Source organism: Bufo gargarizans, chromosome 6 (genome assembly GCF_014858855.1).
Source record: "Bufo gargarizans isolate SCDJY-AF-19 chromosome 6, ASM1485885v1, whole genome shotgun sequence".
Lineage (NCBI taxonomy): Eukaryota > Metazoa > Chordata > Amphibia > Anura > Bufonidae > Bufo > Bufo gargarizans.
The window spans coordinates 303,836,688-303,858,883 of NC_058085.1; the positions used below are offsets into that span (position 1 = coordinate 303,836,688).

At 41.7% G+C, this 22,196-nt stretch overlaps 1 protein-coding gene across 1 annotated transcript in view; it reads left to right on the forward strand.

Annotated features, from left to right (window-relative positions):
- Positions 1-22,196, forward strand: part of PCDH15 (protocadherin related 15) — a 1,384,495-nt gene that overhangs the window by 1,234,642 nt on the left and 127,657 nt on the right. The window contains exon 26 of the mRNA XM_044299661.1: positions 19,626-19,802. Within this exon, the coding sequence (XP_044155596.1) occupies positions 19,626-19,802 (177 nt within the window). The remainder of the gene's footprint in view (positions 1-19,625; positions 19,803-22,196) is intronic.

A 22,196-nucleotide genomic window follows, 5' to 3' on the forward strand; every position in this document is an offset into this window, starting at 1 on the left:
ACTACATCTGTATATACAGTCCCAGTCAAACTAGTAAGCCCTTTCATACATAGAATCCTTTAGTTTGTGGATCTACTATTTTCATTTGGCAGTATAATGTGTGCGAGACAGAATCACTAGTCAGATAACAGGAGTTATACTGTGAATGACTGATATTCACAGACAGTTCTGCTGGCATTCAACCTCATTCAACTAATTCCCATAATTCATCAGAACAACTGTCTAAATTAAAAATACTGTACATCGGTTTAATAAAAAACCTTCAAGTTGTTTGTGTGACCAATACTAAAACACCTAAAAAAAAAACAAGAAGATGATTTCTGGATGTCTTATTCATTTCTAGTTACAAAATAATGAGACGTTTAAAGAACCACAGCTCGACTCCACTGTTCCCTAATTAGCTTGTAACATGGTACTTGATGCTGATGGGGACATCTTTAAAAGCATCAGCAGCTGCAGGACCTATTCCTATTTCATTCTTTGTCATGGAAACTATACTTCCTTTAATTACTACCATTATTTATTTGTCTAGCTGAAGATGCATTTACTAACGCAATATAATTGTCACGTATCGGGGGCCAAGGCAGACCTCCGGGATGTCTTGCAAACAGAACACAGACAAAACAGACCAAGGACCAATAGAGTACTTTATTACATGTGTAATAAATGAACATGACAGTACAGCAAGTTAAGTAATAGTGGTAGCACTACCACAGAACCAAGTGCATTGGAAGACCAGAGGCAAAACCCAGAGGGCGGAGAGCCAATGAGCCCCATTTTTTACAGAGCCCCTGGTGGTGCGGATGAACTGGGCCAAGGGCTCACTGGTCGCACCTCCAGGAAGGTCCCAGTACACTTGGCTGCTACCTGTGTAGAACCACAAACAACAACAGAACTTGAACCAAAGTAAACATAGGACATGGATCAGTCAACGAGACAAACGGAAACCAGCACAGAAGCAGGTGCCTGGACCCCAAGCGGAATGGAAGCATGGCAGTCTCAAACCCAGGAGCCCTCTTACAAAGGCAGGACAAACACAGGAACAGAAACAGTAAGGCACTGCAGGACAGACAAGGAACAGACTGGAACAGAAGCAGTAGGCACTGCCACGCTGAACATAGAACAGGATCAGAAGCAGTTTAGCACTGCCAGGCTATTAGACGCAGTTAGAGCGCTGCTAGGCTAGACATGGAACAGAGTGGATCCAGACAGAGAAGAGGTACAGAAGAACAGGCAAGGCATGGCCAAGGATAACAACATCACCACAAGACAGGTACAGAAGAACAGACAAAGCAACAACAACAAATCATTACCAGGCGAAACCCACAGACCAGGGCAGATGGCAAAACCCCCTGGGTCAGCAGCAAGTGGCAACACTCAGTAAGGCACAAGACAGACTTGTCTGGGTGAGCAGCAAGGGGCTACACCCAGCAAGACACAAGATAGATTGACCACAAGCCCCACAGCTCACAGATAGATATAGCTGGATTAATGAGGTCACCTGATAAGCCACCTCCAGGAACAGATCAGGGAATGTTAACACCACCAGAACCAGGAGTACCAGAACCATAGAACATACAATCCCAAGTGACACAAAGCACATGCAGCAAACCTGCACGGAAACAGTGACAGGAACCACAGAGAAACAAACACAGGAATCCACAAACACATGCAACAGTTCACACACAACACCGCAGCCAGAACGCAGTCCCAAGTAACCAGCATACACAGATGTCAGCCTGCAGCCAGTACACGAGAGAGCCTGCAGCCAGCTTACAAGGCAACAGTGACAAGAACTTCACCAAGATGCAGACACAGGTAGAACACACATTCATCGGCAACAGTTCACACAAGACACTGCAGCCAGCACGCAGCCCCAAGCAACCAGCATACGCAGGAGTCAACCTGCACAGTACGTGAGAGGGCATGCTGCTACCCTACACAGCCACAACTGTCACAGTGAACCGCACCAAGCAGTGGCGACTCTAGGAACAATATATAGGGGGGGGGGGGCACATAAGATACCACAGTCAAAAATGGGGGGGGCACTAATAATTTTCACCACTAAATCATACTACTGAAAAAAATAAAATAAGTCTATATAAATAAGATTACAATATATGAGAGTATTGCGGTATGCAGGGATACCTTTTTATTGTACTTGTAAAGACAAGCTTTCAAGAGTTTTCCTTTCTTCCTTGGTATTGCTTTAGACCTGAGAAAGAGAGTAACACTCTTAAAAACTTTTCTTTATAGTTTAAAGCAGTTTCAGCAAACACCAGGACTGTGTAAATAATCCCATATGTTAAACATGTCACTAAAGAAGACCAATGAACAGACGCTCACAGGCTTATTCCCACAAGGGTGAAGAGTAGTGTTAATAGAGCACCAAAGTGCTCGGGTGCTCTGGCCGAACACATCGGCATGCTCTACCGAGCACCCGAGTATAATGGAAGTCAATGGGAGAACCCAAGCATTAATCCAGGCACCCCCTGCTCTGAAGAGGGGGAGGGTCCCTGGTTCACAGGAAAAGGTCAGAAATGAATGGAAACACCACCAAAATGGTTCGGGAACAGCATGGGGAGGATGTCTGGATGCATCTTGGACTCCCATGTCACTGCAGGGAACGATGTTATCTGAGTAGTGCGCCCCTTTTACTGACTGACAATAATACGCACAAAACCAAAGATAAAATTGATTTTAGAGGAAAAATTGTTAGGAAACATTCTTTCCTGTATATAAAGTGCAAGTGCTGCCAAAAATTAAAAGGAATAGGCACTCTGATACAACCTGTATTTCACATAAAGGAGGGCCTTGTTCACATTGTGGTACAATTGTTCAGGTAGTGGGACTCCTACACTCATAAAGCCTATGCACTAAGTGAAAGAGCTGCCAAAGATTATAAGGAACCAGCACGCCAATACACCCTTTCTTACACATAAAGGAGGGCACGATACACAACCTTGAAAAATCATGATTGATGGCTTGCTGATCTGACCATCTAAAACATTATGGGCGAGGGCCTGATGCCGCTTTGGTAAATCTAGATAACTTGGGGCCGAATGCACATCCCCGTGACGGTAACGATTTTAGGTGCGGGCCAGCAGGTGAGCTGACCCTGTAAAAGATTTTAGTTGCGAGCCTGCAGCCTTCTTTGTGGCCTCAGTAGAAGTCCTCATATTGTTCCTCTCCCCCCTTCCCCCATATAAAATATCCCTTCTTTGTGGCCTCAGTAGATGCCCCCACAGTGCCCCCAATAATGTGCCAGTAAGATGTGCCCCCATAGATGCCCCCCAATCAAGTGCCAGTAACAAGTGCCCCCATAGATACCCACAATCATGTGCCAGTAACAAGTGCCCCTTATATGCCCCCAATCATGTGCCAGTAAAAAGTGCCCCATAGATGCCCCAATCATGTGCCAGTAACAAGTACCCTCATAGATGCCCCCAATCATGTGCCAGTAAGAAGTACCCCCATAGATGCTCCCCAATCATGTCACAGTAACAAGTGCCCCCATAGATGCCCCCAACCATGTGCCAGTAACAGGTGCCCCATAGATGTTACCCAATCATGTGCCAGTAACAGGTGCCCTCATAGATGCCCCCAGTCATGTGCCAGTAACAAGTGCTCCATAAATGCCCCCAATCATATGCCAGTAACAGGTGCCTCCATAGATGCCCCCATTCATGTGTTTGTAGCAGTACCATATAAAAAATCTAACACTTACTCTTATCTCCATCAGGCTAGCAGCAATGCGATGCAGGCCTCTTCCGGCCTGTGTTCCGTGCTGTATGGCTCAGGCGGCACAATGACTTCATCGCGCCGCCTGCACCGGCCTCTGTTAGGCTGCAGCTCTAGTGCCTGCAACCTATCAGAGGAACGGGGAAGGGAGACGCCTCTCCCTCCGCTGCCTTGCCTCAGCACTTCCATCTGAATTGCTGTCCTGAGAACGGTGATACAGATGACTATGGAGATGAGCGCTTCCACAGTGGAAGCGCTTATCTCCCTGTGCTCTGCCGCCACCCCCCCACATTACCACTGGCCTACGGGGCTCAAGAGACAGCTGTCTTGGTACCCCCAGGAGCAACTGGGTCAGTGGCAGCTGCCCCTTTTGCCCCACGTTAAAGACGGCCCTGGACAGAACACCACAGTACCAGCGGCGTTTTAAAGGGGAGTCAGTGGGGGAGCACGAGGGGGCAAGGAATAATCTAGGGGGGGGGGAGCCCCCCTGTCGCAAAAATCATCATACATCCCAACTTCCAGATCTTTCATGGTGTTTAGAACTATAGGGGGTCATTTACTATCAGATATACTATTTTTATGGCGTGTATCTGTTGCAGATTATGGCGCAAAGGTTATTTGAGTAGCAATCTGCGACTTTTCTCTGCTCACGCCAGGTCTAAAAAACGGGGAGTTGTGTGGGAGTTGTGTTTTAGGTGTAGAAAATTTTCTAAATATATGCCAGCAAGGAAGCTGGCATAGATTTAGACTGGCGGTGGATCCGCCGAACTTATGTAGAGGCTGATGCTTATACATAACTTTGGCGGATCCACCACAAGCGCAGGAGTTATTAAGACCGGCGTCTACAACAACGGTCTTAATAAATGGCCACCATAGTATATATTGTTTGTGTCACCACACACCTTCATTTCAGTGAACCCAGGTCAGATCTGAACACAAATTTTCAATCCTGTCTGAGGACATTTTTGTAGTATTACATATTAAGGATTTTATTTTACCATTGCTCTAAATGTTCATAGTTACACATTTCTACACTGACTACACTTCCTAACGTGACTCAACTTTCTCTCATCTGACAATCCTTGATTTTTACAGTTATCAATGGAACAAAGTGTTTTAGAGAACTAGCCCTTGGTGTCTGTACTTATTCAGATGTAGCCCCAGCTGTTCTAAATTTCTCAGAGGAACTATTTTAAAAGTACTAAAGTGTTTCAACTGTACTGAAGAATAAATGACCCTTAAGCCGAGTGAACATAGGGTCTGATTTTTTTGTTTTTTGTTTACAAACACTTCTTTCAGGAGCTTCTGATGTTACAATGAAAAAGAGAAAATAAGCTGCAAAACTACAAAATTTTTACAATGCTGTTATATTGAGTTCACTGATAGTTTGACTGAGCTGAAACCCTAGAAAATTGGTTAAAATCTAATACTTTTATTGATATACAATAAAAAAAATCTCTGGATAGGGTCCCAGATAAGGAACATTTAAAAGCAATCAGAGTGAGTTGCAGATTGATACTTTGTGATTTACTTGGGTATTAAAACATGGGGACTGATTTGAAACAAAGTTTAAACCATAGCATAGCAAACAGATGTCACCTTCTCCTCAATGGAATAATATGCTTTATTGAGCAGAATAAAATCCCAAATGTTTGCACATTTGGTGGGGGGAAAAAAAGGAAAACACCACTATAAAGTGTTCCTTCGAGATATAATGGCATCAGGATACAATATTTACAAATTACAATGGTATTCCTGGGCCATTGTATGTTGAAACTAGACTCAATAGACAATGCCTCAGACACAGATCCAACCAAGTAACACGGTTATTTCTCTGGTAATACACCTGTACTGGTTGTCTAGCAGCTAATCTTTACAGTGCAGTGCAGTAGTACATATTCTGTACTGCCCTCTATCTGTGAAAAATGAACTGCTCCTTTGGATATCAAGTGAGGCCAGCTCCATTTTATTTCTCTGGATCTCACAGGCTGTCACGGAAGGCAGCCACTATGCCTTCCCTGCCATCGGGTCCCCATCACAACAGCGTGGGGGCCCGATGGCCACCCACACCTGGCAGGATCCCGCACGTGCCGCGGTCAGAGCTGACCACAGCTGTGCAAGGGTTAATGCGTCAGATTTCAGAGCCGAATATCAGCGCCGTACATATACGGCGCTGGAATCCTACTGGTTGACAAGTGAAATGCATGCTCTATTGGGTTAAGATCAGGTGTCTGACTTGGCCATTCAAGAATATTCCACTTCTTTGATTTAATAAACTCCTGGGTTGCTTTGGCTTTATGTTTTGGGTCATTGTCCATCTGTATTATGAAACGCTGACCAATCAGCTTGGCTGCATTGGGCTGGATTTGATCACACAATATGTCTCTAAAAACCCCATAATTCATTCAGCTGCTTCTATCCTTTGTCACATCATCAATAAACACTAGGGACCCAGTGCCAATGGCAGCCATGCATGTCCAAGCCATCACACTGCCTCCACCGTGTTTTACAGATGATGTGGTATGCTTTGGATCATGAGCTGCACCATGCCTTTGCCATACTTTTTTATTTCCATCATTCTGGTAGAGGTTGATCTTGGTTTTATCTGTCCAAAGAATGTTCTTCCAAAAGTGTGCTGATTTTTAAGATGTTTTTTTTATCAAAGTCCAAACCAGCCTTCTTATTCTTATGAGTGGCTTGCACCGTGCAGTGAACCCTCAATATTTGCTTTCATGCAGTCTTCTCTTTATGGTAGATCTGGATATTGATACAACTATATATTGGAGTATTGTTTACTTGGTTGGCTGTTGTGAAGGGATTTCTCTTCATCATGGTAATTATTCTGCAATCATCCACCGCTGTTGTCTTCCCTGGGCGTCCAGGTCTTTTTGCATTGATGACGTCACCAGTGCTTTCTTTCTTTCTCAGGATGTACCAAACTGTAGATTTTGCCACTCCTAATAGTGTAGCAATTTCTCGGATGAGTTTTTTCTGTTTTCTCAGATGAAGGATGGCTTGTTTCACCTGCATGCAGAGCCTCTTTTGACCGCATATTTACTTCTCAGCAAAAATAAATAAATGCAAGCACCACACCTCAAATCAACTCCAGGCCTTTATGTGCTTAATTGAGGATGAAATAATGGAGGAATTGCCCACACCTGCTTATGAAACAGCCTTTGAGTCAATTGTCCAATTACTTTTGGTTCCTTTAAAAACAGGGTGCCACATGTAAAGGAGCTGAAACCCCTTCATCCAATTTTAATGTGGATACCCTCAAATAAAAAGCTAAAAGTCTGGACTTTATGTCCATGTTCATTATATAACTATAACTTGAATATGTTTTAGTAAACAGGTAATACTTTTTTTTTTTTTGTATATATGGACCTAACTGTATTCCTGGCCGTTTTATGTAAGGGCTTGCTCTAACTATCTTAGTTATCTGCTTATTTTTCTTAAATCTTCATTTTCTCTTATCTTGGGGTGACATTTGGGTCTTTGTAGCTAATTACCAGTTTTCCATTGAGTTATGGGTGTCCTGGAACTAATTAATATTAGAACATGATCTGTATGATTGTTCAAATTAGCTGTGCACACATTCATTGCAGGATCTGTTCAAAGCCTCTGTTTATTTATTGCACTACTATATTCTGCAGCGCTTTACAGACATTAGCATCACGCTGTCCCCAATGGGGCTCACAATCTAAGGTCCCTATCAGTATGTCTTTGAAGTGTGAGAGGAAACTGGAGTACCCGGAGGAAACCCACACAAACACGGGGAGAACATACAAACTCCATGCAGATGTTGTCCTTGGTCGGGTTTGAACCTAGGACCCCAGTGCTTCAAGGCACCAGTGCTAACCACTGAGCCACCATGCTGATCAACCATGCCACCCATAATCGGTTGCCAGTTTTGTTGATGGCAAGAATAGTGCTGAATGTTGCACTATTATTGGTATGAAAATGTCAGACACCTTGAAAGGAACCTGATGGACCATACTGGAAATCCATGGAGTCTGCTAGTTGCAGTTGTCATCTATTGTACAAGAGACCAGGCGTTGCATTGAGCCCAATCCTAGGATATGCGCTGCATTTCTAAATATTGATCCAATTTTTACTAACTGTTAGCAGTTTGATTACTAACACAGAAAGAGTCAGTTACAATTATTTGCATTATATTCTGTAAAAAAACATAAACAACTACGTGAAATCTAATCTGTGTATGTGCATATTCCTATTACACACATTAGAACATTTCAACTGAAGTCCTAGTGAAAGGCAGACTAAAACCTGCGGATATTTTTCTAACTTTCTGAACTCATTTGAATTTGATTTTACCAACAGACCATTGAGGTTGCCATGGCAACTACTTCAGAGTTCACTTTGTACACAGGAGAGCACTGTATATTTTCTGTGACACACATCATGCACCCATTATGGCTCACATATATAATTACACTGTGACATATACACACACATAGTACACATACATTCACACTCACACAAATACATACATACATACAGTACAGACCAAAAGTTTGGACACACCTTCTCATTCAAAGAGTTTGCTTTATTTTCATGACTATGAAAATTGTAGATTCACACTGAAGGCATCAAAACTATGAATTAACACATGTGGAATTATATACATAACAAAAAAGTGTGAAACAACTGAAAATGTTATATTCTAGGTTCCTCAAAGTAGCCACCTTTTGCTTTGATTACTGCTTTGCACACTCTTGGCATTCTCTTGATGAGCTTCAAGAGGTAGTCATCTGAAATGGTCTTCCAACAGTTTGAAGGAGTTCCCAGAGATGCTTAGCACTTGTTGGCCCTTTTGCCTTCATTCTGCGGTCCAGCTCACCCCAAACCATCTCAATTGGGTTCAGGTCCGGTGACTGTGGAGGCCAGGTCATCTGGTGCAGCACCCCATCACTCTCCTTCATGGTCAAATAGCCCTTACACAGCCTGGAGGTGTGTTTGGGGTCATAGTCCTGTTGAAAAATAAATGATGGTCCAACTAAACGCAAACCAGATGGAATAGCATGCCGCTGCAAGATGCTGTGGTAGCAATGCTGGTTCAGTATGCCTTGAATTTTGAATAAATCCCCAACAGTGTCACCAGCAAAGCACCCCCACACCATCACACCTTCTCCTCCATGCTTCACGGTGGGAACCAGGCATGTAGAGTCCACCCGTTCACCTTTTCTGCGTCGCACAAAGACAAGGTGGTTGGAACCAAAGATCTTAAATTTGGACTCATCACACCAAAGCACAGATTTCCACTGGTCTAATGTCCATTCCTTGTGTTCTTTAGCCCAAACAAGTCTCTTCTGCTTGTTGCCTGTCCTTAGCAGTGGTTTTCTAGCAGATATTCTAACATGAAGGCCTGATTCACACAGCCTCCTCTTAACAGTTGTTCTAGAGATGTGTCTGCTTCTAGAACTCTGTGTGGCATTGACCTGGTCTCTAATCTGAGCTGCTGTTAACCTGCGATTTCTGAGGCTGGTGACTCGGATGAACTTATCCTCCGCAGCAGAGGTGACTCTTGGTCTTCCTTTCCTGGGGCGGTCCGCATGTGAGCCAGTTTCTTTGTAGCGCTTGATGGTTTTTGTGACTGCAACTGGGGACACTTTCAAAGTTTTCCTAATTTTTCGGACTGACTGACCTTCATTTCTTAAAGTAATGATGGCCACTCGTTTTTCCTTACTTAGCTGCTTTTTTCTTGCCATAATACAAATTCTAACAGTCTATTCAGTAGGACTATCAGCTGTGTATCCACCTGACTTCTCCACAACGCAACTGATGGTCCCAACCCCATTTATAAGGCAAGAAATCCCACTTATTAAAGCTGACTGGGCACACCTGTGAAGTGAAAACCATTTCAGGTGACTACCTCTTGAAGCTCATCAAGAGAATGCCAAGAGTGTGCAAAGCAGTAATCAAAGCAAAAGGTGGCTACTTTGAAGAATCTAGAATATGACATGATTTCAGTTGTTTCACACTTTTTTGTTTTGTATATAATTCCACATGTGTTAATTCATAGTTTTGATGCCTTCAGTGTGAATCTACAATTTTCATAGTCATGAAAATAAAGAAAACTCTTTGGATGAGAAGGTGTGTCCAAACTTTTGGTCTGTACTGTAGGTCAAGTTTTAAGCACAACTGTAAATGAAATATTCAGAAGTTATTTCTTTGCAATGTAATATAATGACTCTGAAGGCCAGAGGAAGGGACTAAAAACTCCTTGGGATGTATGTTCTAAGGCCAAGAGCATACCAGAGCCAATGCCAAGATGTTCCCTGGGAGAGATCATCTGCTGGAGATGCCATGCCCCGGGACTTATGGTGGCCCAGTGCCCCCTTACCTCGGACCAAATGGACTGTTCCGTGGGGAGACAGAGCTCCATATTTGCATGTAGTGCTGTTCCAAACTCTGGGGAGGGACTGTTATATGTTGTGCTGTCTGCCATCTACTAGAGGTGTGAATATTTCCCATAGAATGTTCCCCTATCACTAGCACTTTTCACAAGTATCACAACCATAGGATGAGAGCCATAGGGATGAGCTGAAAGTACTGTATAAGGATGTGTTCTTATCCCTGTAATATGCCCCTTATGTACTGTATATCCTTGCAAAATAGTGTTCTCATTGGTCTCCTGTAGGCTATTGCAGTAAACGTTCTTGCATCAATGGGACGGGACAGTAGGACCTGATAATCAGAGACTCTGGTGAAAAAAAACTATTAAAACTTCACTTTTTATGACAGAAAGTCCAAATAAAAGGATATCATCTTCTCAGCCTTTGGCTTATGGTTTTCATTAAATTGCAGTTCTGAAAACAAGTGCCACATTATTAGATTCTTGATGCAATTAGTTCCATTGTACTATGGAATTGACACCGTTCTTTTTATTCAAACTCACTGTAATGCAATCACATTTATAACTACATTAAAGGGGTAAAACGTATCATATATTTTAGTAAGGGTTTAGGCAGATGTCAACTATATTCTGTACATACCTACATAGACGGCTACAGAAAGATGTCATTGTAAAGTGAATTTAATGATACTTACTGTGAACATTTCTGTAAGAAAAAAAATGTTCTCTGCATAGTATTATAATCACAAGTCAAAATCCCGTGGTTTTTCTCTTGTTTGACATAACACAACATAGGTGAATTGTAAAGATTTCTAAACATCTGTATGCTTGTTATTTCCTTGCCTGAGGTCATGTAGTAACAAAAGTCTTACATTATATAGTTTTCCTTAATGTTTGTTGCTTACGCTGTGGCTGAAGTACATTGTTACGATAAATAATAAGCCCTGGTGTCAGCGAATGACAATGTTGTATTGGCATAAAGATGAATACCTACGATTACAAGTCACTTACTTTATACTATTTTTTTTCATAAACTGAAGACTATTACTAGTGGATACTTTGGGTTTCTAGGGTTATATGAATCACTGTAGCTCTCTGGGTACACCTATAGAAGAGAGGAGCATTATTTACTTTATTATATAAGAAGAATGAAAGTCCTTGAAGGGGAGATTGACAGGCCAACCCAGTGGCATACCTTCAATGGAGGCAGACCATGCAACTGCCACGGGGCCTGTGGGAAGGTGGGCTAGCACTGAACTCCTACTACTTTTCCCAACAAGAAAGCATTTCGTTTTCTTGCAGCCACCACTAGAGGGAGCTTAATGCAAAGAGATTGTTTGAGCTTCCATTCCAGTAAATGATAACTGTATAAATTCCGATGCACTGAGATCCACTTAGTGGTTGCTACAGGCAGCCAGCTTTCTAATAGAAGGTAGGCAGATTTATCAATTTATTTTCGGCAGTTGCCTAGTGTGAATACATTGAGAAATATGAAGTTCGGTATGAGTGCCATATATTCCCTATTCCACTTTTTCCAACATAGAAGTTGCATAAAGTGGGTAAAGTGTATTGTAAACTTTTTGTTATATAACCTGATCCATTGAGGGGATCAAAGGGATTAAAACTTAACATTTAATGGTGATCAATTAGAAAAAATGGCACAAAAGAGGAAACATATACATAAATAGACAGGCCCGGAAGGGCCAAACACACTTGCACGAATGAACCCCAGTAACGGGAAATGGAACGTTCTCACCCAAAATGTTGATAGGTGAACCGATCTCTGTAGATGGAACCTCGGTGACAGGGTCGCAGGTAAGGAGTCCGGTTCAAGGTGGGTGCTGGTTCCAGCAGTGCGTGCAATGAGGATGGTACCACAAGTACTGGACGGTAGGCAAGGTCGGGAAAGATAGTTCCCTAGTGTATCCCTGAAAATAGGGGAGGGGCTAGTCGACCCTACCTACCTATACGGAGTGCTTGCTCCGCAAGGAGCGACCCCGTCCGGATACCTAACCCTGGTGGGGCCGGTGTCCATAATAAGCCCTAGCAGTGTCCCGACGTGTCACGTTTCAGTTTGGGTTAACGCATCAGGGGACGTGAGAAAATGGGCTAGCAGGCACTATTGTGCCTGAAAGGCGAAAAAAGGCTGTTGGCTAGACCTGTAACGGGGACTAGCCGCAGAGGTGGGAGCTTGGGCAGTAAAACTGAGAAAATATTAACTATTTAGAACTGCCAAAAGGTCCAGTGGGGCTGACAGCCCCCCTTTTTCATACCCTTGATCTGGGCCCCACTGTGACCGCATTACGCCGGTTTGGCGTCCCTGCTGGTGTATCTGGACAGCCCTCTGGCCAACCAGCACCTGCGGTCCTGTGTTTAGGATTTTTGGTGGTCCGGTCCCACTGGCCTGGCCACTGTACCCGGAGTTTGAATAGGCCCCACTGGACCTTTTGGCAGTTCTAAATAGTTAATATTTTCTCTGTTTTACTGCCCAAGCTCCCACCTCTGCGGCTAGTCCCCGTTACAGGTCTAGCCAACAGCCTTTTTTCGCCTTTCAGGCACAATAGTGCCTGCTAGCCCATTTTCTCACGTCCCCTGATGCGTTAACCCAAACTGAAACGTGACACGTCGGGACACTGCTAGGGCTTATTAGGGACACCGGCCCCACCAGGGTTAGGTATCCGGACGGGGTCGCTCCTTGCGGAGCAAGCACTCCGTATAGGTAGGTAGGGTCGACTAGCCCCTCCCCTATTTTCAGGGATACACTAGGGAACTATCTTTCCCGACCTTGCCTACCGTCCAGTACTTGTGGTACCATCCTCATTGCACGCACTGCTGGAACCAGCACCCGCCTTGAACCGGACTCCTTACCTGCGACCCTGTCACCGAGGTTCCATCTACAGAGATCGGTTCACCTATCAACATTTTGGGTGAGAACGTTCCATTTCCCGTTACTGGGGTTCATTCGTGCAAGTGTGTTTGGCCCTTCCGGGCCTGTCTATTTATGTATATGTTTCCTCTTTTGTGCCATTTTTTCTAATTGATCACCATTAAATGTTAAGTTTTAATCCCTTTGATCCCCTCAATGGATCAGGTTATATAATTCATTCAAATTGGGATTTTTGGTCAAGAATCCAAGCTTGACCCGTGCACTTGTTATAAACTTTTTGTTACAATCTTTTTTTCAATTCAAATTCACTCTGCTTAATAAATAAATTGTACATTTTTCTGAAACCTGGGGCATTACATTGTACGGGAGTGTTTGCTGCATGTGTGCTGGGAAACTTGGCAGGGCAGGGAGGCACATACTAAGTTTTTCTTTGGGACCCTATGAGATCTGCATATGCCCCTAGTCTCACCATATAAATGTAACAAGATGGCCTCAATTATTGTTTTCAATCCCACCAATATCATTATTTACATAATAACTGCCTGACATTTAAACATGAGCTGTTAATCGTCTTTGAGCATTCATAAGAATGCCTGTTTCTGATCATTGACCCCTGTAAACATGGCAAAAAGTGGCTGATCACATTGTGTTCTGCATCATATCTCCCCATCTAAATATGGGGTGCTGATAACAATATTAAAAATAGTTGCCAACAGTCCAGAATTTGCAGGGTCTGTTACCAATTTTCGAAGACAGTCCTGGCAAATTCTGGATGTCCCAGGACAGAATAGATAGGGCTCATGTAAGACTCACCTATAGGTTTGCGGTCCCCATATGTTGTGGCATTCAAAGGTGGGAATACATGCCTCAAATTTATCAAGTAAAATGTTGGTAAGTTTGTAAATGTTATGGCGATGGAATTAACTTGTTATATTTTCTAAATGCTCTAATTATGGCCAGGTATAAGCCCATGTTAAAGGATCCTAAAGCTGGTCATATGCATTTTATGTTTGTTGGCCAAACACACCGATTTTGGTAGGATCTACCAACCATCTAATGTATATAGAGTCCTACCGACTCTCCCCCAGTGGCTGATGACTGGGGAGATAAGGATTGGCATGTGGGATTTCAACTACCCAAACCTTTTGCTCTCAAATGGTAAGCCATTACCAGAGGGATCTGGCAATTGCCTCTTCCCCTTTTCCTACTGAGAACATAAGGAAGCTTTGCAGAGTCAAGCATGTATGTGTATAGATTGGACATGATAGCTATTGACCTAATGAGTGTTTACCAGAGCCTTCAGCCAGAGGTCTACAAATCCATCCAACATACTGTATACCTCTAACAGGAAGGCTCTGAAACAATGTGACCAGACCCTACATCTGCACCAGGTAGCTTACCAAAACACCACGGACTCTCTATTAATGGATCCCAAAGGTGTAACTAACCCGTTTCTTCTAGGAAAACTCTCATTTGGAATTAACAATACAGTATTACCTGTGTATACAGCCATAACTCAGGATGTTATTAAATCATGCTCTTTATAGACTGACTATAGAGGCTCACGATCTCTGATGGTGATTACGATTATGTGATCCATATTGTTGCTCTGTATAGAACCACTGTGTGCATCATTTTTTTACAACTGGATGTCTGTGCTTCCCTAAAAAACATAGGGGTACATTAATCAAAATCTGTTTTTTTTGTGTCCCCTAGCAACCAACCATAGTAGAGATCTCATTTTAAGTTGTGTTGTGATTGGCTGCTATGAGCAACAAATATGTTTTTCCTTTTAGTTTCCTTAATCTGTATGATATCATAAAATAGTTAAAAGTGTGGAAAAACTGACAGAAAATCTTCTACAATTATTCATAATTAATTTCAACAAAGCAAAAAAGAAAATCAAAGAAAAACTAAGATGAAGATCTCAAAGCTTTTTATGTTGTATAAGCGAAGTGCATTGTCACTCCAGAGTTTCGGCTTATTACAAAATTAATTACCTTGTTTAGTTATACAATATAGCCAAAAAAGTTAATTTGAGATATTGACTGGTAATGAAAACCATGATACTCCAGGGTTGTTTTTATAATACCGATATAAATTAATAATAGAAAAAATCAGAGATGCATGTCATCTTTATTTCATTAATTATACAGATATTCTATGTTGTGCTCCTCTATAAAGTACTTTTTATTTGGCAGCTGATTCTGATTTAGAAGTAAAATATAATCACTAATACTTTATCAGAGGAAAACATAATGTATAGAAGCAACAGTATATGCAATATAATGGATATGAATTCTTGGCTTAATATTTACTATGCATACTGAATGAGTGCATTTGCTAAATAACTTTTGATGTTGGTCTAATATGGGATAAGTATATACAGTCAGGGGAATTTATCATATGAGGACTTTTTTAGGTCAATTTTGCTTTGCATTTACATTGGTGAAAGCTGGGACAAATCTATGAAACACAAACCCCTTGATGTATTTTGGCACATTTTTACATATAGTTAATGTGGTTGATAAAAGACAAACGTCCTTCAAGTTCAATCAAGTTCCCACCCACTTTTCAAAAATCACAATATGCTATAAAAAAAATATCTTAAGCTAAAATTTGTGACTCATGTAGATCTCTGACATGATACATTCCCCATGTGTGTGTGTCCAACAGTCTAAAATAGTAGTGTGAAAGTGTTTTTTTTTTTCAGCATGCCATATGAACATCCTCTATCTATGTAAGGCCTCATACACATGGCTGTTCGCCGGCAGTGGCCATATTGAGGCCCGCATATAATGGGTCCACAATACACGGGCACCGGCCTTGTGCACTCCGCATCATGATTGTGGACCCAAGTGAATGGGTCTGCAATCCGGGACAAGCAGTGTAGTGCGGAACGGAAGCACGGATCGAAAGCCCACGGAAGCACTATGGAGTGCTTCCGTGGTGTTTCTGTCAGTGCCTCCACACCGCAAAAAAATAGAACATGTTCAATTTTTTTTATTATTGTGTGGACGGATGACAGACCTATTCAAGTTGAATGGGTCTTCATCCGTCCCGGCCGCTGCACGGATGTTACCCATGCATTGGGGACCTCAAATTGCCGTCCCTAATGCATGGAACGGCCGCACAACTGCCATGTGCATGAGCCCTAAACTTGAGGCTACATGTTTTTGTGGAGATCTGAATGTCAATTGCATTTACTAGGACTGGTGGCAAATATTAAAATCCAGTGATAGTACTTCTTCTAGACTGCCAAAATGCAAACAAGATGTGTATTGTTCTCCGGTGTTGAGGATAGGCCATCAATATCTGATTGGTGGAGGTCTGTCACTGAAAGGAAACTCTGGAGCTACATATTTCCTTCTTTGTGTAGTGTATGATGTAGCAGTGCTCCCATCCATTCCAAGGGGAGCATCAATATAGTAACCAGCTCTATCCACTCCACAATGGCTATAGCTATGTGGTTCTGGTGTTTCCTTCCGATGTTGGAGCCACTTTGGAACAGCTTATCAGAGGAGGTGCAGAATGTCGGACTTCCACCGATTAGATGTTGATGGCCTATTTAAAGAATAGACCATCAATATAAAAATCCTGGACAACCCCATTAAGAATGTAAAAAGTCCTCTCTACATCTCTAGATCAGTTATTCTATCACTCATGTCATCCATCATTCCACAGAGGAGAATGGTGGCACCTGATACGGCTAATCATCTGAACTCTCAAAGCCTATCATGTTTAACAGAGCAGTTGCTGGTTACAATTTTTTTTTTATCTAAACAGAATAATGATCTCTAATTGTTAAAGTTCAAAGAGGTTCAAGAATAAAAAGGGTTAACCGTTTAAAGGATTGCAGTATCTAAATCTTCTACGAGTGTTATAATAAACTTTATTTGATAAGTTATACAGCCGCATTCTCTACTTTGCCACTCTAATTGCATTATCTTTTTTTTCCACTGTGCCTCCTCAACCTCTTGGTTCATGTCAGCGCGGAGACGTGACTTAGCGATGCCCGAATATGAATTCTACAAAGCTATAATTAAATATCACAGTCTTCTGTTATCCTGTATTGGAAGACAAGATCTGTACATTTAATGATTAAAATCCATTGCTTCTACAACCTTGGAAATGAAATAGCTGATGCTTTAAATGCAGGCCTTGTCAAAGACACCTTGGCATACGTGACATAAGTTCCTAAGGTTTATAGTGCAGTAATGAAAAAAGTTAAAAACAAAAACAAATAAATGGCTTGATATTAGCTTCTGTTCCAACCAGGAGCCACATAAGTAGCTGGCACTGTGATGCTGGTCATTTCAGCCAACTTTGTTTCCTTGATTCTGTAGCAGTGGATTTTCCTGAGAAAACATGAAACAAAAGCCTAACACATTACTGCAATAGCTCAAAACACTAATCTCTCCATTGTAAGTAACAGGCTTTTATAATCATATTAATGCTGGAGAACAGGCCTGAACAATGAAGATTATAACTACAGTATTCTGGGTTTTGTCAAATGCAAGGCAAACCTATATGATTTGAAGCTGGCACTACTTAGTCTATTTGTCATATATATGTTCACTCTTTGCCTATATTTCTTTTAATTTCTGACCAAGGTTTTTCTCAGTTCATGCTCACATATCCCATCACATACTGTAACACTCACACTTTGCATTGGGGTGGAGATAATAGGATGGGATGGGTTGAAATCCGACTTGTCCCATCTCTGTTCCTCATAATAACGTTATTGTGTAACATGGATGTACTTAAAAGGTCCCCCTTTAAGAAAAAAGATAAACAGTGGCACAATATGCATCTTGGTTACTGACACAGAGGCACAAGAGTCTTTGTGGCGCCATAATTCTTTAACATTGCAGAACAAACAAACCAAACCTTCTATAATTCTGGTAACTGGTTGTCTGGTCTCTGTTTATTTCCCAGGGCCACAGACTATATATTCTCACACCATGTTTTCATAAATGCTATGTAGCATCTGTCTTTCTCTCTCTTACACTCTGCTCTCAAGGGTTATGTCCACTGGTCATAGTTTACTGCATCTCAAGGGTTCCATCCTCCCATCCATTTTGTCTACATCTCAAGGGTTCTATGACTCGCTTTTTGTCACTTTTCATGAATATCCATATTATGTGGTTTCCTACACGTCCCTCCACAGCCACACCCTTTATTCTCATAATGGTACAGTCAGACCACTTCCTAGGTCCTCTCCACACACTCTGCACTCAGTCCATCAGTACAGAAGCTGTCAGATTAGGGGGACCTGCCTTTCCGAAGGATCCCACTACATCACCTCTCTCACTGTCTACTCCACCCACTTAAGTCTTGTTCAAGCCACATCTCGGCCTCATCTCAGACTTGTTGCATAACCAGTTCTCACTGTAGCCATCTTTCTGGCCCAATAGACAAACATCCTTCCAAATCCCATCATGACCTAACTGCAGTCTCTCCTATGTTTGAGCATAGTACCACTTACTTATCCCAATACTGATCCCTAAAATGGATTGACTATTTCAACAGCCCCCACAGACTCCTCAGACCTAACCACACAAGTTCACGGTATATCTCAGCTGTCACTATTTAGACTGTAGCCTACACAGAACACACATAAGCTCATTAACTACTAGCACAAGCCTATAAGCTCTCAGACACCTTAGGATCAATTGTGAGCTCATCTTTTAACCAGTGAATTGCCATACTGGATTCTCTATCAACCAGGGTAGTCCTGTGCAATTGCCCTTAGGCTTGTGTCACAATCTCCAATATCCAGCCACCACCACTTCCCTGTTTAAAAGGACTCAGCCTGTATTTTACACAGGCCAACAAAACTCCAGTATGACACATTGCATGGTTAGAACTAAAACACACGACTTTGCTCAGTCTGGGAAACGCGGCCTGGGAAACACGTTGTGTCAGCCTCATCTCTTGAACCAGCCATAGCTCCCCTGACCTGAACTGACTGCACGATAAAGCACTATGATACAGTCAGTTCAGGTCAGGGGAGCAACTGTCAGTCTGGTAGAGCGTCTGACACATGGGCCGTGTTTCCCAGACTGGGAACGGTCATATGAATCAGCCCTTAGACTGTCAAACGCTCTCCTGTAGGATCTGACTGTTGATGCTTCAGCCTGCTTTCTAGAGCGTAAATCCTAAGGGTAGTGTATATCATATCCCTTTTACAGCAGTGACACCTGGTACCAGCAATGAACATTTCCACTGCAACATATCAGCAATATATAGCAGTTCAGATGGCCTGTAAAGCAAAGGCAAAATACAGTGCAACATAGCACATATACATGGATATGCCAATAAAATAAAACACTTCAAACTAAAGAAACAACTGTAAAAGGATAATGTTGCAGTCCAGAGGCTGCAAGGATCAATGTCTATTTTGCATCTTTTTCCATATGGATGGTCTACCTGTTGCCAAAGACAGGAGGAGTACAGTTACTGCAATGTTGCTGAAAAAGATACTTGCTGTTACAAAAGTAACTCTAATGTAATTTGAAATACAAAGGCCAATGATTACCAAAATTGATCAAAACAGGAAAACATTTCTAAGATGCATCTCATACACTCAACAACTTGTCTGTGTGCATTTTCTTTCAGTATTTTAGAACGTTATGTCCAAGACCAAATCCCAGGAGCAGCAGTTGTAGTGGAATCGATTGGAGCCAGAAGGTTCGGAGAAGGTTTTTCAGAAGAGGACTACACTCAGTGTGACCTGATGATTTATGCTGTTGATCCACAAACTAACCGAGCAATATCCCGTAATGAACTTTTTAAGTAAGTGTACACTGAACAACTATTTAAATATTAGCAAACTGTCAGCAAATCTTGCATACATCAATAGTACATGTGAATATAAGAAACATTGTAATATGTCTTATCAGAGAAAATGTTTCTTTCTGCCACCTTAGACCCTCCTAATCTAATATTCTCTCTTAAATCCATCCTGAGAGACAGTTTTTAGGTCACTGAAGGATCAGATTACATGTGGACCATAGAAGTAATTGGAAAGGGGAGGGGGTAGGAGTAGGGAGGAAGTGCAGAAGGACAGACACAGACTTGCTGTCCATGGGAGTTTATAGTGAGAGGAGGGCTGAGAGGAGGAATGAGCTGCTGGAGGATAAAGAGGCATTTTTCTCGGACGTTTCTTATATTCCCGTCCACTATTAATTCATGCAAACTATGTTGAAAGTAAAGTGACAATTTAAATAACAAATGAAATAAGTTTAAAATATTCTTGTAAGACATAAAAATAACAAGAAGAATAGATGAGAGAATGAAAAAATAAATAAAATAAGTGCAAGGATGAAACAGCACCTCTGTGACAATAGAAGACCACACTATCTAACTTAAAGTTCTTGTCACTGTGCCCTTAGAGAGAAGGTACATTTTCACAATGTCTTATTGATGAAGAATTGAGGCATGGCATTTCCTCTTAGTGAAAGCAGCTGCAACTTGTCATGTGATAAGATAAGGTGAGAGTTCACCTGAGGCTCCTGCTGCGACGAGAACAGCAAGTCATTTGTTATAAAACATTCTAGGTTGTTTCAAAGAAAACTGGGCAACAAAAGGGCAAGTCTACAAATACCAACCATCATTCATGTGACTATTATCATGCCATGAATTTGATTGTCAGAAAAAATAAATAAACATTGCCTAATACTAATTCCTTTACACCAACAAAACAACTTCTGTGATGTCTCTCTAAGATTGGGTTTTCACGTTCAGTTTTTTTTAAATGTAGTTGTTGAAGCCAAAGAAAAGGTGAAAAAAAAAAAAGAAGAGAACGCTTGTTCTTTCATTTATATGTGTCCTTTCTTTTTGACGTATTCCTGGCATTGGCTTCAAAAACTGCACTGAAAAAAGTTAATGTAGAGAACCAGCCTAAAACAAAGATATTGTAATTATAACTAAAAATAAAAAGTTAGTCATAGAAACTCATTGCAGTAATTGCTCAGCATTAGGCTACATGCGCACGACCGTTGTAGATTTTGCAGTGCGCAATTGCGGATCTGCAAAACACGGATGGCGTCCATGTGCGTTATGCAATTTGCGGAACAGTATGGACAGCCATTAATATAACTGCCTATTCTTGTCTGCTAAAAGGACAAGAATAGGAAAGGTTATAATTTTTTTGCGGACTACAGAACGGAGCAACGGATGCGGACAGCACACGGCCTCATTTCCGGCCTCATTGAAGTGAATGGGTCCACATCCAAGCCGCAAAAACTGTGGCTCGGATGCGGACCAAAACAACGTTTGTGTGCATGAGGCCTTAACTTGTGTTAACACTTGTGAATAACAAGTCTGGATAAAATTATTTTGACCTATGTAATATTAAAGGATAGCCTGTTTTAGTGATTTGTCAGCAGTAATGATGAACACTTGGCCTAATGTTGAAAGATGCTGCCAAAACTTCTGTCCGCACACTGCTTCACTGTATATAATTGGCAATTTAGAATCAATCACTTTTTGAGAGCAATTCCTGACAATGGACAAACATCATGAGCCTGCAGGAAGTAAGCTATTTCCTCTTTATTTTTTTACGTCTTATGTATTATAGTTATTGGTTTTGGTCTTGGACTTCTGCCTTTGTGTTAGTCATCCAGACCATGAAAAGGGTTAATGCATCTTGCATTAAATTGTAGTCATTAATTAAATCTAAGTTTGTAGAACAAAAATTATAGGTTTGTTCCCTTTTTAATGTTGTATCTGTTTATTTTAATTTTATAAACTTTTCTGGTGGAGGACACATTGAGGCATACACTTCCCTTTCTATATTGTCCTTCTGACCTCTCGGCCACCCTCTATATGTGAAACTACAATCGAGCTCTATTCAAGTAAATGGAGTGATGTTGTAGTACCTTGTACATTGAGTGGCCAGGTGCTGTGTGAGAAAAATGCCAAAGGGACTTCTGTCCCTTTGTTCTCGAGATCAACAGTGGTTACAGAGGCTGGACCTCCAACTACAATACTATCAGTAAGTAAGCTTTGCTTTATTTTAGTGAGTAAACATCTTAGTGAGTCTGTCAGCAAAACCATTGCTAGCAATAAAAAGAGGATGGGGAGAGCAGGACAACATACCATTTGTGGAGTTTTATCATCAGGAGTAGCGTGAATATTAACTTTTAGTCTGTTAGGCACTGTTCCAGCAAGTGACCAGAAGGTGGA